The following is a 19559-nucleotide window of genomic DNA, read 5'->3' as shown; positions in this document are numbered from 1 at the left end:
TTGACTACGGTATATCTAAATGAGAAAAAAATGCATTCCTTTTTTTATTGCCTAAGAAAAACCTGAAGATTAAAAAAGTCATGGGTTGAAAACATGCTGGAATCTGTAAATCTAAATTTTGCTATACTAAGCAGGCTGAATTTAAATAATAATGAAAAAATTACTCTGAAAATTCCTATACCTTGATTGTAAACATGCTGGAATCTGTAAATCTAAAATTGTGCTCATTCCAGCAGGAGTTGTTTCCAAGGGAACTTCTCAAGGCCTAATCATTGAATAAAGAAAACAAAGGGTATTTCTGAGGAAAGGCTTCAGGATTAAGAACCTGCAGTTTAGCTCTGATTCCATCTGCAAGGCTTAAGGTTTTCTTACTCCTGACAGAATGGAAAAAAGTATTCTAATATTTTAAACTAAAACAGAATAAGTAAAGTTCCAACAGCAAGGCTGATGAGGTCTGTTTGCTTTATGATGTTCATGATGGAGAACCATATGTTATTGCAGTGGGGATGGGTGTATTCTCTCTGACACAGGCTGGACATTATTTGACCTGAAGGAAACCCTTCAAAAGCAGAAAGAGTTTGCAAATGACTTAGTACTATAGGTAAAAAAAAAAAAAAAAATTCTAAACCTAATATTTAAACAAAATAAATTACTGAAGGAAAGTATTTTTGACCTATGTTGTGCACGATGACTAAATTAACACTATACTTTTCTAACAGGATTCTTTCCCAATACAAACATTCTTAATTAATCATGTCAGAGACAGCAGGAATTCCTTAATTAAAATTCCTCATATAAAAGAAAACCTGCTAATCTGAATCATAAAAGCCTGCAATGACTTTGTACATTGCAGGACACTGTAGAATGTGTAATTGCATAAACAAAACCCATGAAACCTACCAATTATGCTTTTTATGTGAATATTTTGATTAGTTACAAGCTAAAATAATCAGTATATAGTTTTTGTTTTGCAAAACAGGGAATTTCTAGGTTTCATCTCAGAACAATAAAGAAATTGATTCAAATCACTCATAATTTTTCAGTATGAGATACAGAACTTCAAAAAATTGAAAATGTTTCCATTAAGACCAAAGGTAAAAAAACACCAAAACAACAACAAAAAAAGTTAGCCACGAAATAGTGGTTACTCTAAAGGTGTACTGTAAAGGTGTTCCCAAGGTGACATTAAGTGCTTATAATTTATGTTAAGAAGGGGCAGTTTCTTTTCTCATTTTTTAAACAGAAAGGAAATTATCTTTTTCCATGGCTTTTGGGTTTTCAACTGCTATATTTTGATGAGATGGATGGTACCTATTAAGTGAGTTTGATCTTTTTCTAAGTGTGTGGATTCCCTTCTTATTTTTCAACTTTAATGATAAATCAGAATACAAGCCATTGCATGTTTCACTATGAGGCACACAGATATTTAAGGTGTAAAGCATGGAGGTTATAGCAAGAATATACAACACCAATATTGAAAAGAACACATTTATAATTGCATCCATAGTTAATGGTCTGTGACAGCAGCAGGTTTCCCTAAAGGAGGCAGCAATTCTGACAAAACTCATTGTGTGGGAGAAAGGAAGGGAATCCTTAAGTAGTGACTGTCCACAGTTGCCCAGAGAGAAGAGGTGGTGAGGAAGAGGTGTAAAAAAAATAGTACTATGACTAAATCTATCTGCTTGTTCTGTTTATTCACATAATATTATAAAGACTATATGAAAACCTACTGTACTACTAAAAGAGTTTACTGATTTGGAGGTTGTCCTTAAATCTGCTGGGGTTTGCAGAGGTGGAAATTGAATGGTTCCCTCCCTATGAATTCATTCATTTTTAGCACATCAAAATCAGCCAAGTCTCTTTCTGTCTTTGTCTAGTTAAACATTAAATACTGAACTCCTACCCACAAGTGATGAATTGCATTTTTTTAAAAACTATTCCTACAAATAGTAACATGAATCTGGTTCCAATGCTTTTTTTTTTTTTTTTTTTCTTTTCTGTCAGTCTCAGGCTGTTGAAATACTGCTGTGCAGTGGAGCACCAACCAAAAGGACAGAAGGGATCACTTAAAAATACAGTAAATATGTACTTTTGACATCCAGGTATCAAATATTGCACAAGATAATTGAAATTATTCTGGTATAAATCACTCACTTGAAAAATCTTTCTCTGCTTTCTTTATATCAGAGTCAATCAAACCAATGTTTATTGTGAGGTTAATCACTCGACAGTAATTGCCTATCTGTACTGACCAAATAAATCAATGTTGTACAACAACAAAGAGATCCTGGTTATTGAGTTTAAATAAATATGATTGATTACTTGAATCTCCCAAAATAACATAAACAATATGATTACCAGACACATCCAACAGTGGAAAATTGCATTCCCTAATTGACCATAATTTCTGTTAATGTGGAGGGAAAATGGGATACAGAGAATGAGAAAACAAACTTCACCATTAAAGAAAACTGTTGCAATTCAACCTAATGCTTGAGATAAGTGTGTTACTAGTTGCTGCTGTGCCTTAGATTTATATATTGGATGCAAAAAGGATCAAGAACAACCCACATAATTATTCTGGAAGACTTTTCTTGGTTTATTAGATGTTTTGAAGGTGCAAGAACTTATACGTTCAAGCCTCTTTGTCAACCATATGGATCTAGTTCACCTCTAATTTGCCAGGAAAATCCTCATTATGCCTTCTTTTAGGAAATATATGGTGAAACTACACAGCATTACATAGATCATGATGCACCCTGCCTACCACTGTAATCCTATAATTGTAAAAGCCCATTTTTTACCTTATATGTATGTTCAGCTATATGTTTTACATAATTGTAAAATGAAGGTTAGAGGTCTGGTGAGGAATTGAAAATTCAATGGACCATTCTTCACATTGTTCTGCTGCTGTGGACATTACTATTACAGTATATATTTTGTTTTCATTCATAATGGATTTTAAATATTGATGTGGTAGTTTTAAAAGCAGGTTATATTAAATGCATCTTATGCAATTGCTGTTTGCTGAATTATAGAACTTATTCATGTTACATAATTACTATGTGGAACTTAAAAATGTTTTTGAAGCCAAGATTAAATGGATTAAAAAAATAATCAGACTAATGAAAAATAGATAAATTGGTAGCTACAGTGCTTTATGACTGAGATCAGGAAGTTCTTGAACTATAAACTAGAGAAAGTGGGGAGAGAATAAGAGAGGAAAAATGCTCTTGTCCCTCATCATGCCCTGCTCAACACTTGAAATGGTCTCACTGGGACAGAGCTATTTCTTTTGGGTTGTGGCTACAGCTATTCTCATGTCCAAAGACAATTAGAACTTGTACTGTGGGGTTATTGCTACCGCTATTTTTATGTCCCAAGTAATTTAATCACATGACAGAATATGATAGACATCATATATTTTTTTTCCTTTAAGAGGACATGTTTTCTGATTTACCTGTTCCTTGATCACACTTTCCACCCCAAAAAAACCCAAAAACCACCAAAAAAAAAAAAAAAAAGAGCTACCCACAAACTTTTCAAACAGAAAAAAACTTACACTTGCCAAGGTATTACAGATACCACTGTGAAGTATTCAGGACAGTTTTAGTGTATCAACCATTCATACCTAGGCCCACAGCAAAGATGTGTGCAAATGATATGACTCAGAACCCCACAATTTGAACCACAATATTCAGTGGGGTTTTTTTTCTAAATATAAGAGTTAGAAAGGACCTGTAATTACCTGTGACTGTCAACTCCGTAGTTCTTCTGACAACAAAGAATCCATATTTTAGCTCACAAGTGTAATTTCCAATGTCATCCTCTCTAACTTCCCGAATGACAAGAGTGTCCTTTTTGAACACAATACTTGATCTCCATGTCTTTGACTTGCATTCCTGTTTAAAGAGAATATAAAACTTCAGGTGTTATGCTCTTACACTTAAAATGGATCACTGTGGACAATGCTGCCCAAGAAAAAGGTGGCTAGGCAAGAGCCCAGGCTAGATATAAATGCATCTGAACTAAATATGTAAAAATTTAGCCTATTTAGATGTTGGTTAAAACTAATTTTATCACCTGATTTGATATTTATGCCTCTGGCTAGAAAAGGGAGTTGATTCTTTTGGTGGGTTATTTCTTGACATTGGTTTGCTGAGTTGCTCATATTTAATTTACTTATTTAACCTTGCACCTATGTCTGCAATCTATAACTTCTATATTACCAGTAGCTCAGGCTGAAGGGGATAATTATTTTTTTTAAATTCAAATTTTAAAAAACATTATAATTAAAAAATGTAGAGAAATGGAAGATGAGAATGAGAAGAAATAAGGATGCTATATATCTCTTTCTAAAACAATCTTAGAATCAAAACTCTCCATACCTAGAAAAGATGGATTCTTAATCTAAAAAAGTATTTTATTAAAGACACAAAATCCAAGATGAGAATAAGAAAATAGTTGGCTACACTTCTCCTATCTTAGATATGCTATCAGTTAATTTGGACATTATCTTTCCAGGCCAAAAAATTTTAATTTTTAGGTAGCACAGTCTTGTATATCATAATTAATTCTACTGCACTGCCCACAGGCAACGCTACGTGCAAGAACTTGGCCCTCAAGTAATGATCTAGAAAGCATAACACAATATTGAACAAAAGTTTTTGATAAAAACAATGAAATTATATTTGCAAATATAACTTTAGGTATATCTGTAGAAATGGAAATTTTGGAAGTATTTGTTGAATTTTATGCTGCAAAATTAAGCTGTTTATTCAGGTAAAGCATACATAGATTTCTCATACAGTTTACTAAAGGAGGCATTTGAATTTCTCAGTTAGTTAATTCTTTTCTACCATTGGTTCTGTTGTCTTTTCTTGACAAAATTAAAAACAACCCAAGCTTCATAACACATTTAGATCAAAAGAATCATAAGAACATTGCATAATATACATTTGAAGGCATAAATCTTTTGCATTCCTTACCTTATACCACAGAATTTCAGGCTCCCTAAATGGAAATAAAAAATCCTCAATTTCAGGACAGGAGATTTCCTTGCTTTTGCTAAGTTCAGCTTTTTCAAAATATTTCATCTTTGAATTGTAGCAGAGTCCGGTGTCGTTTTCACCCACCGTCAGCGAAATGGACACTTTCATACAGTAAGTTGAGTTTCTGTAATGCAATGAAAATAGAAAGAAAAGTCTAATAAATTGGAACTTCAGCAACACACCAAGAGCCACATATTCATCAGCCCTACGTATGACTTAAACCTGAAGTGGCAACATTTTACAGACGTTAATTAAAACTAATTTTGTGATTAGTTATAGAATAAAGGATGATTTAATCTAAGCCACTACCAGTTTGTTGACCATAGCCTTTAATGCCCATACTATGCTCCCAGGACAAAATGTTCTACCTACAGACTTCATGTTCTACCTACAGACTTCATGTTCTCTCCTGAAACTTGTTGGTACATCTGCTTCTGGATGTTGATAAGCAAGTCAGGCAGAGACTAGGAAACTTTGTCTGCCTTCCCACATTCCACTATGTGATTCAATCAGGCAAAAAGAAAAAACTGCTTGAAATGATTTTTTTTTTTTTTCATTTGAGTTTCCAGGTGGGGAGCAAATGAGTGAATAAAGTTGAGTACTCCCCAGGAACTCACTGTGATGGTGTAAGATTTCTCTCCTACTGTTTTGTAAATGCATTTTACCCCTGGCCTGCTAACAGAGGATCCTGCAGAGAGCACTGCGGAAACATTCACCCCCTTATCACCATTCTCATCCTCTATGAGCTGGTTGCTTATTTATAATGGACTTGTGTGTATCAGCATGGCAGAATCTCAAAGATCAAATTCTTGATATCTGTTTCCTTTTTCTGTTCAATAAGAGGGAATAGAAATACTTTTGGATAAGCAATAAGGAAACTTAATTTAAAAAACTCTAAAGTCCAGTTTTCTATGGAAAATGTAACCCTGTAAGTAACTATCAAATTAGAGAATAGTGTTAGAAACATAAATTTTTGAACAGAATGACCCTTAACTGTTGATCTAATTCATGAACTTGTAAGGAAAACAAATGCACAGTTATTTCCTTATAATGAAGTGTGGATGCCATGGGACAGGGAGGGAGAAACGGCAAGTGTTTCTCACAGCGGCTTGTGAGAAATTTTAGGGAGCTGGAAAGATGTGATAACCTGTTGACCATAAACAATGTGCAGGTGCTGTTTTTCTACCTTGTTTTTCTGTTCCTCTCAAGGACAGTGTGTGAGAAAGATGTTTCTGTTGGTTAGCCAATAGAATAGAATCCATCGTACCGCTTTATAAAAACGGCGCGGTTCTTTGAATAAAGTTCTTCTTTGCCTTTGCAACAATCCTGCCTCTCGCCTGCTCCTGCCCAGACCCCGGAGAACGAGTGAAAAAGAAGTAAGTATAATTTGTTACCATGTTTCTGAATCTGGCTGTATAAAGCAAATATGGTTGTTTAAGCCTTATGCAAGTCAAAGATAGGATCTACTGAATATGGATCGCTCTTACTGCATTTAAGTTGGTAAAGAGCCAATTCCCATTCTTACCTGCACATGCAATTGAAAATCACTCACTTTTTAAAGAAATTTTTTTTTTTAGTGTAAATTATGTAATTCCTCCATTAAGATATTACTTGGAATATTTTATTTATTTGGGGTTTTATCATGTGTCTTGAAAATATCATAAAAAGTCACTTAATTCTGTTTTTTCAAATTGGTAAATTTTTTTTTTTGTTCTTGGATAACTCATCCCTTGGAAACAGGTTCTGAACAATTCATCAAACTCTGAGGTTTAAGAGTTTAAGAGTAAACTAACTAGTCGGGAGTGTCCTGTTATCAGATGACAGGGAGCAGTATATAGTGAGCTGTTTGGCTATACAATTTTCACATTTAAATATACTCTTTAATTCCTTCCTTGTTCCTATGTTTAAGCATCATGTTTAGTTCATGTTACTGAATCTCATTATTTAAATATTTCTAGGAGGACATGGCAGGGAAAAAAATGGGAGGACATTTTACTGTCTTCCCAGTCTCTGAAGAAGCAAGGTTGGTAAAATTTTTGTACAGGCATCCTTCAGTATTTGGAGTGAATTTTGCAAAAATTATGATTAAATGTTTTGATCCACTAAAGAACTCTGTTCTGCAACAGTGACAATGTCAATTGCCAGAGACAGAATTCTGTCTGAGACAGATCCAAGTTTCCATCGCAACAGCAGATCCTTTAGCAGATGAAGCTAAGGCTTCCTGCTCCATAAGAGAAGGATTTTGGAAATATTTCAGAATGTTTAAATTCATTGTTTGAAGTGGATATTTCTAAACTGTCAGATACAAGGTACTGAAAAGTTTTGGGTGGATTTTTGTCAGCTGAGCTCCCCAACAGAATTTTCTTTCAAAAGCTCAAAACATTATAAAAAAAAAACCAAAAAACCTACAATTCCAGATACCCACTGGTGACACAGACTATCTTATTTCAATTCTAAACACTAACTGAACTGTCAGTCTGACTCATATTATGCTCTGTGTCACAAACCAAGGCTGTTGGGATGAAAGAAAACTCAAAGAGGTGGGTACAGATGCAGAGCAACACAAACAGTATGAGGCAAGAAAACCAAGATAATGGGCTCACAGTACAGAAAGAGAAAAAGAAAATTTAAATGTCCCCAGGTAGGAATGAAGAAGAAGAATCAGAAGAAGAAGAAGAAGAATCAGAAGAAGAAGAAGAGGAAGAAGAAAGAGGGGGTGAGTTTGCTGGTTACAGGTAGAGCATGAAGGATACAGTAGATGTCAAACCTCTCAGGCGCAGAGAAAGTGGCAGCAGAGCCCTCTGGAGTATGCATATATGGCAGAGAGTAAAAAATGCTCATGTGTTAGAAGTAAAACAGTTTTCCTTATGTCTCTTACTAGAGGGACCAGATAAATAACAAATAAAACACACGAAAAATCCCACAACATGAGTTTAAGGAGTTTTAAAAATTGATGTTAGCCAGTTAGCCCCAGCAGGTCACTGCCCCCCCAGTGGCTTCTGGAGCATTTGTTCAGGACAGCAGTTCAGAAACTTCATATGCAGGATTCCCTTTTACTGGATTTGGAATTTGTTTGGATTTGGGGATTCTTTTCCCCAAAAATTATTTCCTCAAACTGTGCTTTAACTCACTTATCACATGATACTTTTAGGGCATTTCTTTAATTTGTTTGCCTTTATTTTTTTCCTGAATATGGTGATAAGAAGAGGTGACAAATTATCAAATTAATTTTTCCTTAATCTGACCAGTCCCAAATGTTCACAAGGATAAAGTTAGCAAGAACCTTTTCATATATATAACTGAAGGTTTTCATTTTCACCTATTATTCAACAGATTTTCAAGTGCTAAAATAATGAGACCATAAAGTACAAAATACAATAAGAGGAAGGAAAAAGCTCTTTTTATTTAAGACACCAAACCCATTTTAATCAAGTTTATCTTAAAGTTAAATGAACAGGTGACTTGTTAGAGAAAAAAGGAGAAGAGGAGACACAAGGGGGAAAACTGACAAGACAAAACATGAAGACTAAGAATATCTTCTCTAAGATTTAGCTTTTACAATATTCCCATCTACATTTAAAGGAGTTGCTTTGAGAATTAAGCACTTAAGCATGGTTTCTTTATAAATACATCTCTAAAATGGGCCAGATGGGTTTACACTTATGAAACTGCTTTTTTTTTCCTCCAAAAAGACCTCTGGTAATTGTCAGTCTCCAGCCTCACCAGAGAGAGCTCAGTGATGGATTTATACAGCTCAGTACTGTCCAGGCAACATCCCTCATCATCCCTATTCATGACAGAAGGGAAAGTGGGACTCTTCCTGTTACTTGTCCACTCCAGCGCTTTGCCATTACTCTATTTACAGAGTAAACAAACTGGAGAGAAAACAGGAAGCCGGAAAATCTCTCTTATGCTTCTCTTCATCATACAAAGTTGAAAAGTAACTTTATTTCCAACTGAGTTGGAAAAGTAACTTTATTTCCAACTCCTTCAGAACTGGACATTTAAAAGAAAGTCTGAGAAAAATCTTTTCTTTGCAGTTTTATTTTAAATTTTAATAAGAGAACTTAGCCAGTGATGTCCATATTCACTTTCTATAAATGGTTCACCACATTTCTGGGGAAAACTTTTGTTGACATCATTAATTAGTTTTTTTTCATGATTTTGCGGACACAATTTTGTCCTTTTTTCCGACCAAGTAACTTCTGTTACAGTTACTTGGATGCCTGAAAGCTGGAGAGAAAAGAATTCATTCAAGACAGAAACAAAAACACGTTATTGATAATCTACTCATGCTCTTGGCCTGTGGCTCCAAAGGCTTTTTGTGAGCTTTTGAACTTTCACACAACATTTTTAAAGCCTCTACAAAGCAGCAGGGTTTTTTGAGGACACGCCTGAGGCCTTGGGCACGTGGTGAGGGAGGAAGGCCACGGTACCTTGGGGCAGCCAGGATTACTCTCGTGCACTGAGGTCCCCTTGGTGGCAGGATCTGATGGCCCCAGCAGGCGGCTGGACCCCCAGTGGCTTCTGGAGCATTCATTCAGGACAGCAGTTCACAAACTTTATATGCAGGATTCCCTTTTATTGGATTTGGGTTTTGTTTGCTATTTGGGTTTGGGTTTTTTTCCCCTAGGCTCTGGAATGGCTGAGCCCCACCCTGACTGGTTCTGATATCTGGGATCACAGATTGCCTTTTCCACAAAGCTTCCAGAGCCAGCAGAGCTGCAAGTGCTGGGGCAGTGCTTCAGGCCTGGGGAAAAGAGAAGTGGAGGGAGATGGACAGAAGCCAGCTGGAATTTTCCTCTGTGCCTTAGAAATTATCTCCTGCTTCCATACCCTGGGGGGGCAACCCAGTTTGGAAACTGCTTTTGACCTCAATTGAATTACATAAGCACTGATTTCTTCCCTCAAGGGTCACCTAATTATGTGCATGATACTATGAAATAACCCAGTGCACACGAGCCTCCAGGACTATTTGAATATCAATACTCTACAAGATACTTGTTTCAATAGGTTTGAATTAGACACACCAGGAAATATTGTTTAGTTTTAATGCCTGCTTCCATCCTTGGAAGCCAAACCTTCACATTTTATCTTTTTCTGACACAAGTGGTACACACTGCCATCCTGAGTTTCCCCTTCACTCCAAACCTGTCAAAAGAGTATGTCAAAATGCAAAGTCTAAATGCTTTAGAATAATGCTTTCCTTGTGTAAGAGGGAGTTAGTGACTGATGTGGAAGGCCTTTTATTGATGTTCTGAAAAATCAAAATTAAATTAAATTAGCCTTTACTAAGGGAATTTAATTTTCTCATCCTTATAATACCTTAAGGCTTCTTTTCTTGGGTAAACTAGAAAAAAGGTGCAAATGTTTATATTACTGATTTTTCTGTATGATCTCTGTCTTTTTTAAAGTCAAAGTGAAACATTTCTTTATAAGAATGGGAATCAATCTGATACTGATTTACATATTTTAATAAAACTTCACTTTCTTACTAAAAAATACTCAAAAAATTATGACAATACCCTTAATGATGAATTTGTACTGGCAATTACATGGAAGGCAAAATTACATAAAATTAACTCATTCCCTAATTTCCCCATCAAACATTTTCTTTCACATTAAAGCTTCCTTTCAAATACATTAAAAGAAAAAAAAATCCATAATCTCACTGTACAGGTATAAAAAAATATTCCAGTAATGTAACTGTCTGCACTCCTCCAGTATATGAATTTAAATCTAAATAAAATTTATTTGAAGTTAAAGATTTCTTACAGAGAAAATGTGTCTATACATATGTGTCTATAAACCAGTCATATGGGTATGCTGGGGATTCCAGTGATTGTAAAAAGAATACTAGAGGTATGTGATTCAAGAAAGACACTATAAAAATTTTAAAAGCATATTTATAGTATACGTATATGTTATTTAATATGAAAAAAATTTCATTTTAAAAATAACTTTCTATCAAAATATTTGGTACTAAAAATTCAGAGAAGAGCACTTACGGATTTTAGGTAGAAATGTCAGAGGTAGTTAAAAAGGATAGTAGTAAATCAAAAAAGCATTGTACTGCACAGGGCATATAGGGTGAGTAAAATATGGATTGCCACTAGTCTGAATTTAATTGCACATTTGATATTTTAGTGCTAGTTACATATTTAGTGCTAAATTAGCTCCTCATTTCAGTAAGGCTTCCCAGGATCATTAGTGAAGAAATTTTGGGCCAGTGAGTCATAAAGTGCTACAATGGAGATGTGTCAGAATGATACTAAATGTTTTCGCTACAGCAGATCAATGTGTATTCCCAGAGGAGACAGAAGTATGAAGAGCTGTGCAAAAGTGTACCCTTACAGATGAAAATCCCTTTAGCTTTCAACAAACTGCAGTAGGGAGATAATACCATAGCATGAAATGCCTCTAGGTATGCTGTGTCCTCAATACAGGAGGCAATGGCACTTGCTTTTTCTTGGGAACCAAGGATCCTCAAGAAGAGTAATTTTTATACCCTTGCTTAGCACAATATGCCAGAATAGCAGAAATGCTTCTTTCAAAAATTACAAGCTAATAGACTTAATTAGTCCTCCCATTTCTTTCATTTATAGAATCACAGAATCACAAAAATGTTTTAGATCAGAAGGGAACTATGGATGTCATCTTGTCCAACGCCCCTGATCAAGGAAAGCCACTTAGCTCTGCTTGCCCAGGAGCGTGTTCAGACCGCTTTTGAACATTGCAAAGGATGGAGACTCCGCAACCTTCCTGGGCAACCTCTTCCAGGGTTCAGTTGCCCGCAAGGTAAAAAGTGTTTCCTGATGTTCAAATGGAATATTCTGTGTTCCAGTTTGTGCCCATTGTCTCTGGTCCTGTAACCAGGCAACACTGAAAAGAGCCTGGGTCCATGCTGTTGGCAGCCTCCCTTCAGAAATGTGTATCTGTCAGCGAGATTCTCTGTGCCTTCTCCAGGGCAAGGAGGCCCAGCTCTCTCAGCCTGTGCTCACAGCAGAGATGCTCCCGTTCCTTTATCATCTTCATGCTTCTTCACTGGACTCTCTGCATGTTTCTGTTGCACCACTGGGTCTGGAACTGGACACTGAACTCCAGTGGTCTCACCAGTGCTGAGTACAGAGGAAGGGCCACCTCCCTTGGTGTGCTGACAATACTAACACAGCACAGCTCATCATTCACCTTTTTTGTTGCAGGGCTATATGGCTTGTTCATGTTCAGCTTGCTTTTCACCAGAAACCCCAAAGTCCTTTTCTTCAAAGTTGTATATATTTTTGTTCATGAAACATTTGTTTTCTCAGGTGGTTTTTCACCCACAGGGGATGGAGGAGAACCATTAAACAAAAAACAAAAACAAAAAAAAAAAAAAAAAAAAAAAAAAAAAAACACACAAATCCCAAGTAAAAAGGACCAAAAAAAAATAGGGTTGAAAAAATGCAGACTTTTTGGAGCCTGCTCCAGCAGCTGTGCTTCTGTGTTTAGGAACAATTGAGTATTACTACATCCTGATGACTCAGAAGGTCAACAAATACTGGAATGTCTTTATCACCAAATCATCCCTTTTGCAAATGCCTTCTTTTATAGTACTAAAACTGAAAACATTGAAAATGCAGTGCTGCTAAAAGGCTTCTCCCTTGTTCCTTCTCTGCTTGATGAACTCATACAGTTCTCAGATAAAGACAGATCCTGTCATTCAGTCTCAAATGCTAAGTTAGTTTTCTGTTCAGCTGTCAAGCACATGCATAAAGAATATCCCATGAAGGTATCTGTCTTGTTTCCAAATGATTAGATATTTATCTGTTCCTAACTCTGCATGAGTCTGTTATTTTCTGAATAGAAAAATTACTCATTAACAGTAGATATGGACTGAGATATTCAACAATTACAACATTTATTATAGATATTAGAAGAATGACATTTGCACATGAATAAGATTCCCTTGAAAATCTCTCCATAACTCTTTCCCATATCTACCCAGTAAAAATGGGAATACATTAAAAAATCATCACATTTAGTAGGTTCAATGTTTGCTAGCATACTGATGACACTTTTCCAGACTCCCGAAAATTCTCTAATGGGATTCAATGACAATTTTGAATTAAAAAAACTAAATAATTCCTAGAATTATGACTCCTACATTTGTTAAAATAAAAAAAGCGAAGAAACAAAAAAACCAAACCTCTCCACCCAAAAAAGTGAAACAACCCTCTCCCAAAAAAACCCAAACCCCTGCAGTTTTAGTCATACTTGTTTTACAACTACTTTCCTAAGAAGAAACAATTCAGATATCAGTCAGTCTTCCTTACCAGTCACAGGATTAAAAGGAAGACAGTAGTATGACATCTCAGTAAGAGCATTGCTGTGTGCAGACTGAGCCAGAATTCAAAAGAAAGCAGCAACTTTCTGCAGAAAAGTCAGTCTTTGGAAAAGTTGCTACTGCTTCTACTAAAGCGGAAATTTAGAAATGTGCAAGAATTATTATGGAATTTATGTGACTGAAGACCTCAGAGCAAGTCCTGAATTTTCAAAAGCAGCAGGATTTGGAGGAACAAATCAATAAACAAAGGGATATACACAACTTGGATTTGTCCTTCATTTGAGGACCATAAAGGACACAGGAAACTTAGCTTTTAACCATTTCTGACTGTGTTCATATGAACAGCTTTACCTCAAAACAGTTTCCAAAATTGTCTCATTTTGATTGGTAACAACATAATAAATATTTTTATTTCACTCAAATTTTAAGCTCTAAAATGTGCTCCTGATACCCTTCAGGCAGTAGCTGAAGATGAGAGTTATGGAAGCTCAAGCAATATAAACCAGTATTTGCACTATGTTCATATCAACAACATCCCTGAAGACAAACAAAGGCAGGCAATGACTTCACCCACCCAAGCTACCAACTCTGCCCAGCATTGAGAGTGTTCTCAGTTCAGCCTCCAGAGCTTCTATCCAGGTTGCCTTTCTGCCCTTAAACTGTACTAAACACCATCATTATGTCCATACAGTGAAGGGAAATTGTAAAAAATAATCATTTTTACAGAGAAAATAAAAGAACTCAGTGAGCCATTTCAGGTTAACATTATTTGAGGATCTTTGGAAATATTTCATTGAAGAGGCTGGGACAGCCAGAAGGATGCACTCTGTTGTAAGGCTTTCAAAGCATGAGCTGAGACTCCATGCTAAAGAATTATTAATTCCTTTCTTCTACAGAATCCCCAAATAAATTAATTTTTCTTTTCCTCAGCATAAAACCAATACCTGTGGACTTTCACTCCTAATGTCACATTTCCATCTCCAGTGACTGAGCCTAAGTACAGAACAACACATTTGAGAATTCGGCAGAGACAGAAGTCAGTATATATTCAGCAAGTATATGAAATTATACTATTATTTGTTCCATGTTATTGTCTACCACCAAAGTAAACAACTCTGATGTGACAAATGAAAAGGTTTCAGAGGCGTTGGCTGCCCAAACAAACAGAGTGTGAGGATAAGGCACAGGCAGGTGCCAGACACTATTGCTATATATTTTCATTTGTTGATTTAGCTTTCAAGCTTGCTGCTACGTGTCATTCTTAGAAGCATGAATCACCCAGAACATCTAGACATGAAAATCCAAAGTCATATGAACAGCAGCAATGTATGAGAGCTTTCTGCACAGAAGCTTTGAATAATTCCACCTAAATCAAGTATGCTTGTGTAAGCTATTTTTATTTCATAAAAATGAGGTTTGTTTTACACATTTTAATTCATACCTCAAACATAAAAGATAAGCTGAACAAGTTAAATACATTTCAGATAATTGAAAGTCACTTCTTTTTCAGTTGGACTATGAGGTCTTCAGTCATATAAATTTCATAAAAATTCTTGCACATTTCTAAATTCATGTGCCAGAGTCTTTATGCAGCACCTTTCACTACAGATGCAATAGCAGACACCTCTCTCTCAGACATATTTTTTCTTGGTGGTGGACTCACAGAAAAGTCCACTTCATTTGTCAGAAATACAGAATCTCCACTTTGGCTTGTCTGGCTGCTTCCTCCTATAGTAGGACACAGCTTCCAGCTGGGCTGGTGCTGGCACCTTAATCATCTGCTATTCTTTATCACCTAGCTTCACCCACAAATTCCCCACCATCTAAATATAGGAATAGCTATATATAAAAGTTAAATTCCATTTATGAATACACTTTGGCTCAAAACCCTGCCACCAATTTTACAGTACGCAGAGAATGAATGAATATATAAACTATTTATGAGTAGAAAAAACCTACATTGTCATTTATGTACCACATTTTCTGGTTTCTATTTTTGTTACTGCAATCTATTTCAGTCACATTTTTTTTCTCCATATTGGGAAAGAACAAAGAGAACCTGTGAATTCCTGTATTGATTAAACACTTTGTCACATTTTTCATGATGTGGATGAATTAATTTGCAAGCATTTAATATTTGGAGCAATTTGAATTAAATAGCTATTTTCTTGACATTTGTTCAGAAACATGACTTCTGCTTATGCTCTTGATGTCTTTAGAGGCAGGTGAGACTAAAACCAGAGGGATGAGGAGAGGCTGCATCCAGCAGCTGGGCTAAGCTCAGGTACCCACAGCTGGGCGCACACACACACTCACACACACACACGCACACACGCACACACAGGAGCTCACAGGACTGCTCACACTCACACACACACACACAGAGAAGCTCACAGGACTGCTCACATTCACACGCACAGGAGCTCACAGGACTGCTCACACTCACACACACAGGAGCTCACAGGACTGCTCACACTCACACACACACACACACACACAGAGAAGATCACAGGACTGCTCACACTCACACACACACAGAGGAGCTCACAGGACTGCTCACACTCACACACACAGAGAAGCTCACAGGACTGCTCACATTCACACACACAGGAGCTCACAGGACTGCTCACACTCACACACACACACACAGAGAAGCTCACAGGACTGCTCACACACCCACACACAGGAGCTCACAGGACTGCTCACACTCACACACACACACACACACACACAGAGAAGATCACAGGACTGCTCACACTCACACACACACAGAGGAGCTCACAGGACTGCTCACACACACACACAGGAGCTCACAGGACTGCTCACACTCACACACACACAGAGGAGCTCACAGGACTGCTCACACTCACACACACACAGAGGAGCTCACAGGACTGCTCACACTCACACACACACAGAGGAGCTCACAGGACTGCTCACACACACACACAGGAGCTCATAGGACTGCTCACACTCACACACACACAGAGGAGCTCACAGGACTGCTCACACTCACACACTTACACAGATGCCCTGTGCTTCCTGAGATAATGAACTGCAGAGCTGACCCAGCCCAGTGCCTCCCCTCCAGCTGATCAAGTAGAAGTCAGCTAGTGGAGTACACCCATATACAAACAGTGTGGGTGCTTCCAGCCACTGCCTTTAGCCTCTCATCCCAGGAGCTGGCCCAGGACCACTGCTTGCCCCAGCTGCTGGCACTGGCACATGAGGTTTGCAGTTCCCATCACTTGCTGGTCCTCAGACAACTTACCCTGCTTCCCAGCCAGGCCAGCTCAAAGCTCACTAGCATGCACCAACACCTGCTTAGTGGAGGCAACAGAGCCACAGGGAGAAATGAACTGAACTTCCATTTGATGTAAGTTGGGAGAAATTATATAGCTCAAGCTGGAGCACCTACCATCAGCACGTTTACACTGAACAGCATTTTATCTCCTTTTCCCACTATCCCCTTGCCTTTTATATTGTGCTGTAGAGGTATAGAATGTAAGAAAATAAAGATAGTGCAGAAGGGAGTCTCACACCTGAGGAGTTGAAGCTGTACTAATCACCTGTACTATGAAGGAGTCAGTGCTGTGAGGAGCTGCCCATGAGAAATCACCAAGAAGGTATGGAACTTTTGCAATAAGATCACAACATTCTACCCCATTTTTTCCCTGCATGTTATTGTCTCTGTACCTCTGATCCTTCCCCTAAATAAGATTCATGCATCCTCAGAATCACTTCAAAAGATCATTCAGCAATTTTTTTTCTATAAAAAAAAAATGCTTTTCCTCCCTGCATCCCATAGGAGGCCCCACACACTCTTCAGTCCAAAGGCCTTTCCAGGAGGGAACCTCTCCAAGTGATTGGGTGCTTTTCTGCTTACAGGTCATGGGGATTTGTTACCCATCTCTGCTTCTCTAACACTCACTGAGCCTTTGTGATTTCCACAATCATCTTTAGGCACTGGAGTGTGACTAACTTGGCACTACATGTGTGATAGCAGACAAGGTATCAGTACATTAATTTTAAAACTAAGACCATCAGCCAGTTCTCAAAGACCATAGAGAGTAACATTCTTGACAAGTTACTGATTTCTTCCCAGTACCCCTTGTTTTCCTAGCTGGGTCTTTCCTTGCCTCTCTTTATAAATGCTCTCCTCTGCTCACTTAGTCACTCTCCTGGCTAAGATCCCATCAAGTTTCTCTCTAAGACTATTTTTTTATAAAGTGTTCACTGTCCTTTCTTTGCTACTTATTTTAAAGACTTCAAAATCACAGTGTGTTGTGTCAAAAGTAGTCAGTTTGTGATTGTAGCTTGTAACTACTTTTGAATGCTTCATATTCTGATAGTACTGTCTGAAACTTTCTATAATCCAAAGCAAATGCACACAAAATGTGCAATCAGTTTCTGCATCCTCCTAAAAAAATTGAAACACACCTTCTATTTTCTTAAAATTCAGTTTTACAGCAGTATTTCTTCTACCAGATTTTCTCTGAAGTTTTAATTTCATTTTACCCATTTTTACCCCCATTCTAGCATATTTCAACCATGATTTTGTCTACGCTATGAAAGCATTCTGTTTACATCAATATATAAATAATTATTAACATAAAGAAAATTTGCCAATATAAAATTGGTCAAATTCTAAATATTCTCAAAACTTTCTGGTGTGTGTGTGTTCAAGAAAAAACAGAAATGCTTATCTCCTAAGCTAATCCATTTTGGAGCTACTACAAACAAAATAAATATAAAATACTATCAAAATTGCCAGATAAAATTTCAGGATAGAGTAATTATAACTGTCAGCAAAAAAACTGTACTGTAAGGAGGGATTAAAAGCACACAAAAATCAGTAAAGTCTTTTTCTTTCTGAGCCACTTAGGAGTTATTTGGTTTTTAACAGAGCTTGTTATGGGAAATTTTCCATTGTAATTGTGTATCAGCAACTGCTACTCCATATAGAAACTGATGCTTTCTAGATAATTTTTCCCTTTCTTCTTTTGTTTTGAGGATAAAAATAACTCATAAATATTTCAATTTCCAGTTTCTGAAAGATGAAGAGCAACAGTGAAATGCTGAGGTCTTCAAGAGCACAAACTGTAGTACACCAAAGAAAATATCCAAGGAGAGTGGTTTTCTTAAACTGCACAAGACACTCCAGTGGCACAAATGTTTTGAGGAACATGACTTTGAAGCCCTCATATTATATTCTGTTTCCTTCATCTGCGGATTGAAATGTATGAGATAATCTTGATGCCATTAAGAACAAATAGCAGAAGCCCCAAAGACTTCAATCTACAAAGGCAGATTTTTCCATGTTACAACTTCCTGCTCATTGGTGTTAGTGACAATATTGTTATTATAAATTGTGTTGGCAACAAAATATTTGGCCCTTAAGAATTTATTTGCACCACCTTTAAGGGTTCACATTAAGTTACCAAGTTTTCTGTTATTTTATGAAATAATTTTCTAAATAATTTTTTAACATGTCACAAAATACCGACTCTAGTACGGTTTTAACCAAATGCTTATATACATGTATGTATGTATATTGAAATGTAAATTGCCTCCAAAATGAAAGCTTTGCTATCAAAAATGGAACAATTAATAGAAGTTTTCTACATTTAATGAATGTTTGAATCAAAAAATGAATTAGCTCATTTCTCCTAGAGTCAAAATATCTGAAACATGAGTGTTTTATGTAGATGGCCAGGACTCAAAAATATGTTCAAATATATTGCAACATAAAAGTAAGCATCAATTTTGGTGCATGATAGCTCTGATAAGCATCAGGATTACTCCAGGATCCCTTTACCATGAAAACATCCCAGCCTATTAGTTTTTAAAATAAAATAGTTATAAAACCAGTTGCTTTCACAGAGTTAAAGACATCATAGGAAAACAGTGTTAGAATAGCTTTCCTGGATTCATATGTGTTTTTTTTTTTTAGTTTTTCAGCTATTTCACAATGCATACTAATGATATTACCCTTTTGCAGTAAACACAGGAACTGCAAAAAACCATAACAAACCAAAACCTAACTTGCACTGAAAAGTACTACCAGCACATGAATCTTACCTGTGGCACCAAGAAAAAGGTTCAGTAGAAATAAAATATTTGGTTGTTCCTTATTCCTGCTCAGACCTAAACTAAACTAGTAGGATGACTTAATTCCACAAATT

The 19559-nt window shown here is 36.6% G+C and overlaps 1 protein-coding gene across 1 annotated transcript in view; it reads right to left on the bottom strand.

Moving 5' to 3' along the window:
• Positions 1-9591, bottom strand: part of IL1RAPL1 (interleukin 1 receptor accessory protein like 1) — a 258654-nt gene extending 249063 nt beyond the window's left edge. The window contains exons 1-3 of the mRNA XM_059840325.1: positions 9488-9591; positions 4989-5175; positions 3749-3902 (exon numbers count right to left, since the gene is read on the bottom strand). Of these exons, the coding sequence (XP_059696308.1) occupies positions 3749-3902; positions 4989-5175; positions 9488-9591 (445 nt within the window). The remainder of the gene's footprint in view (positions 1-3748; positions 3903-4988; positions 5176-9487) is intronic.
• Between the last annotated feature and the right edge of the window lie 9968 nt (positions 9592-19559).

This window comes from Haemorhous mexicanus, chromosome 2, assembly GCF_027477595.1.
Source record: "Haemorhous mexicanus isolate bHaeMex1 chromosome 2, bHaeMex1.pri, whole genome shotgun sequence".
Lineage (NCBI taxonomy): Eukaryota > Metazoa > Chordata > Aves > Passeriformes > Fringillidae > Haemorhous > Haemorhous mexicanus.
This window is presented reverse-complemented; position numbering and strand designations above follow the sequence as displayed.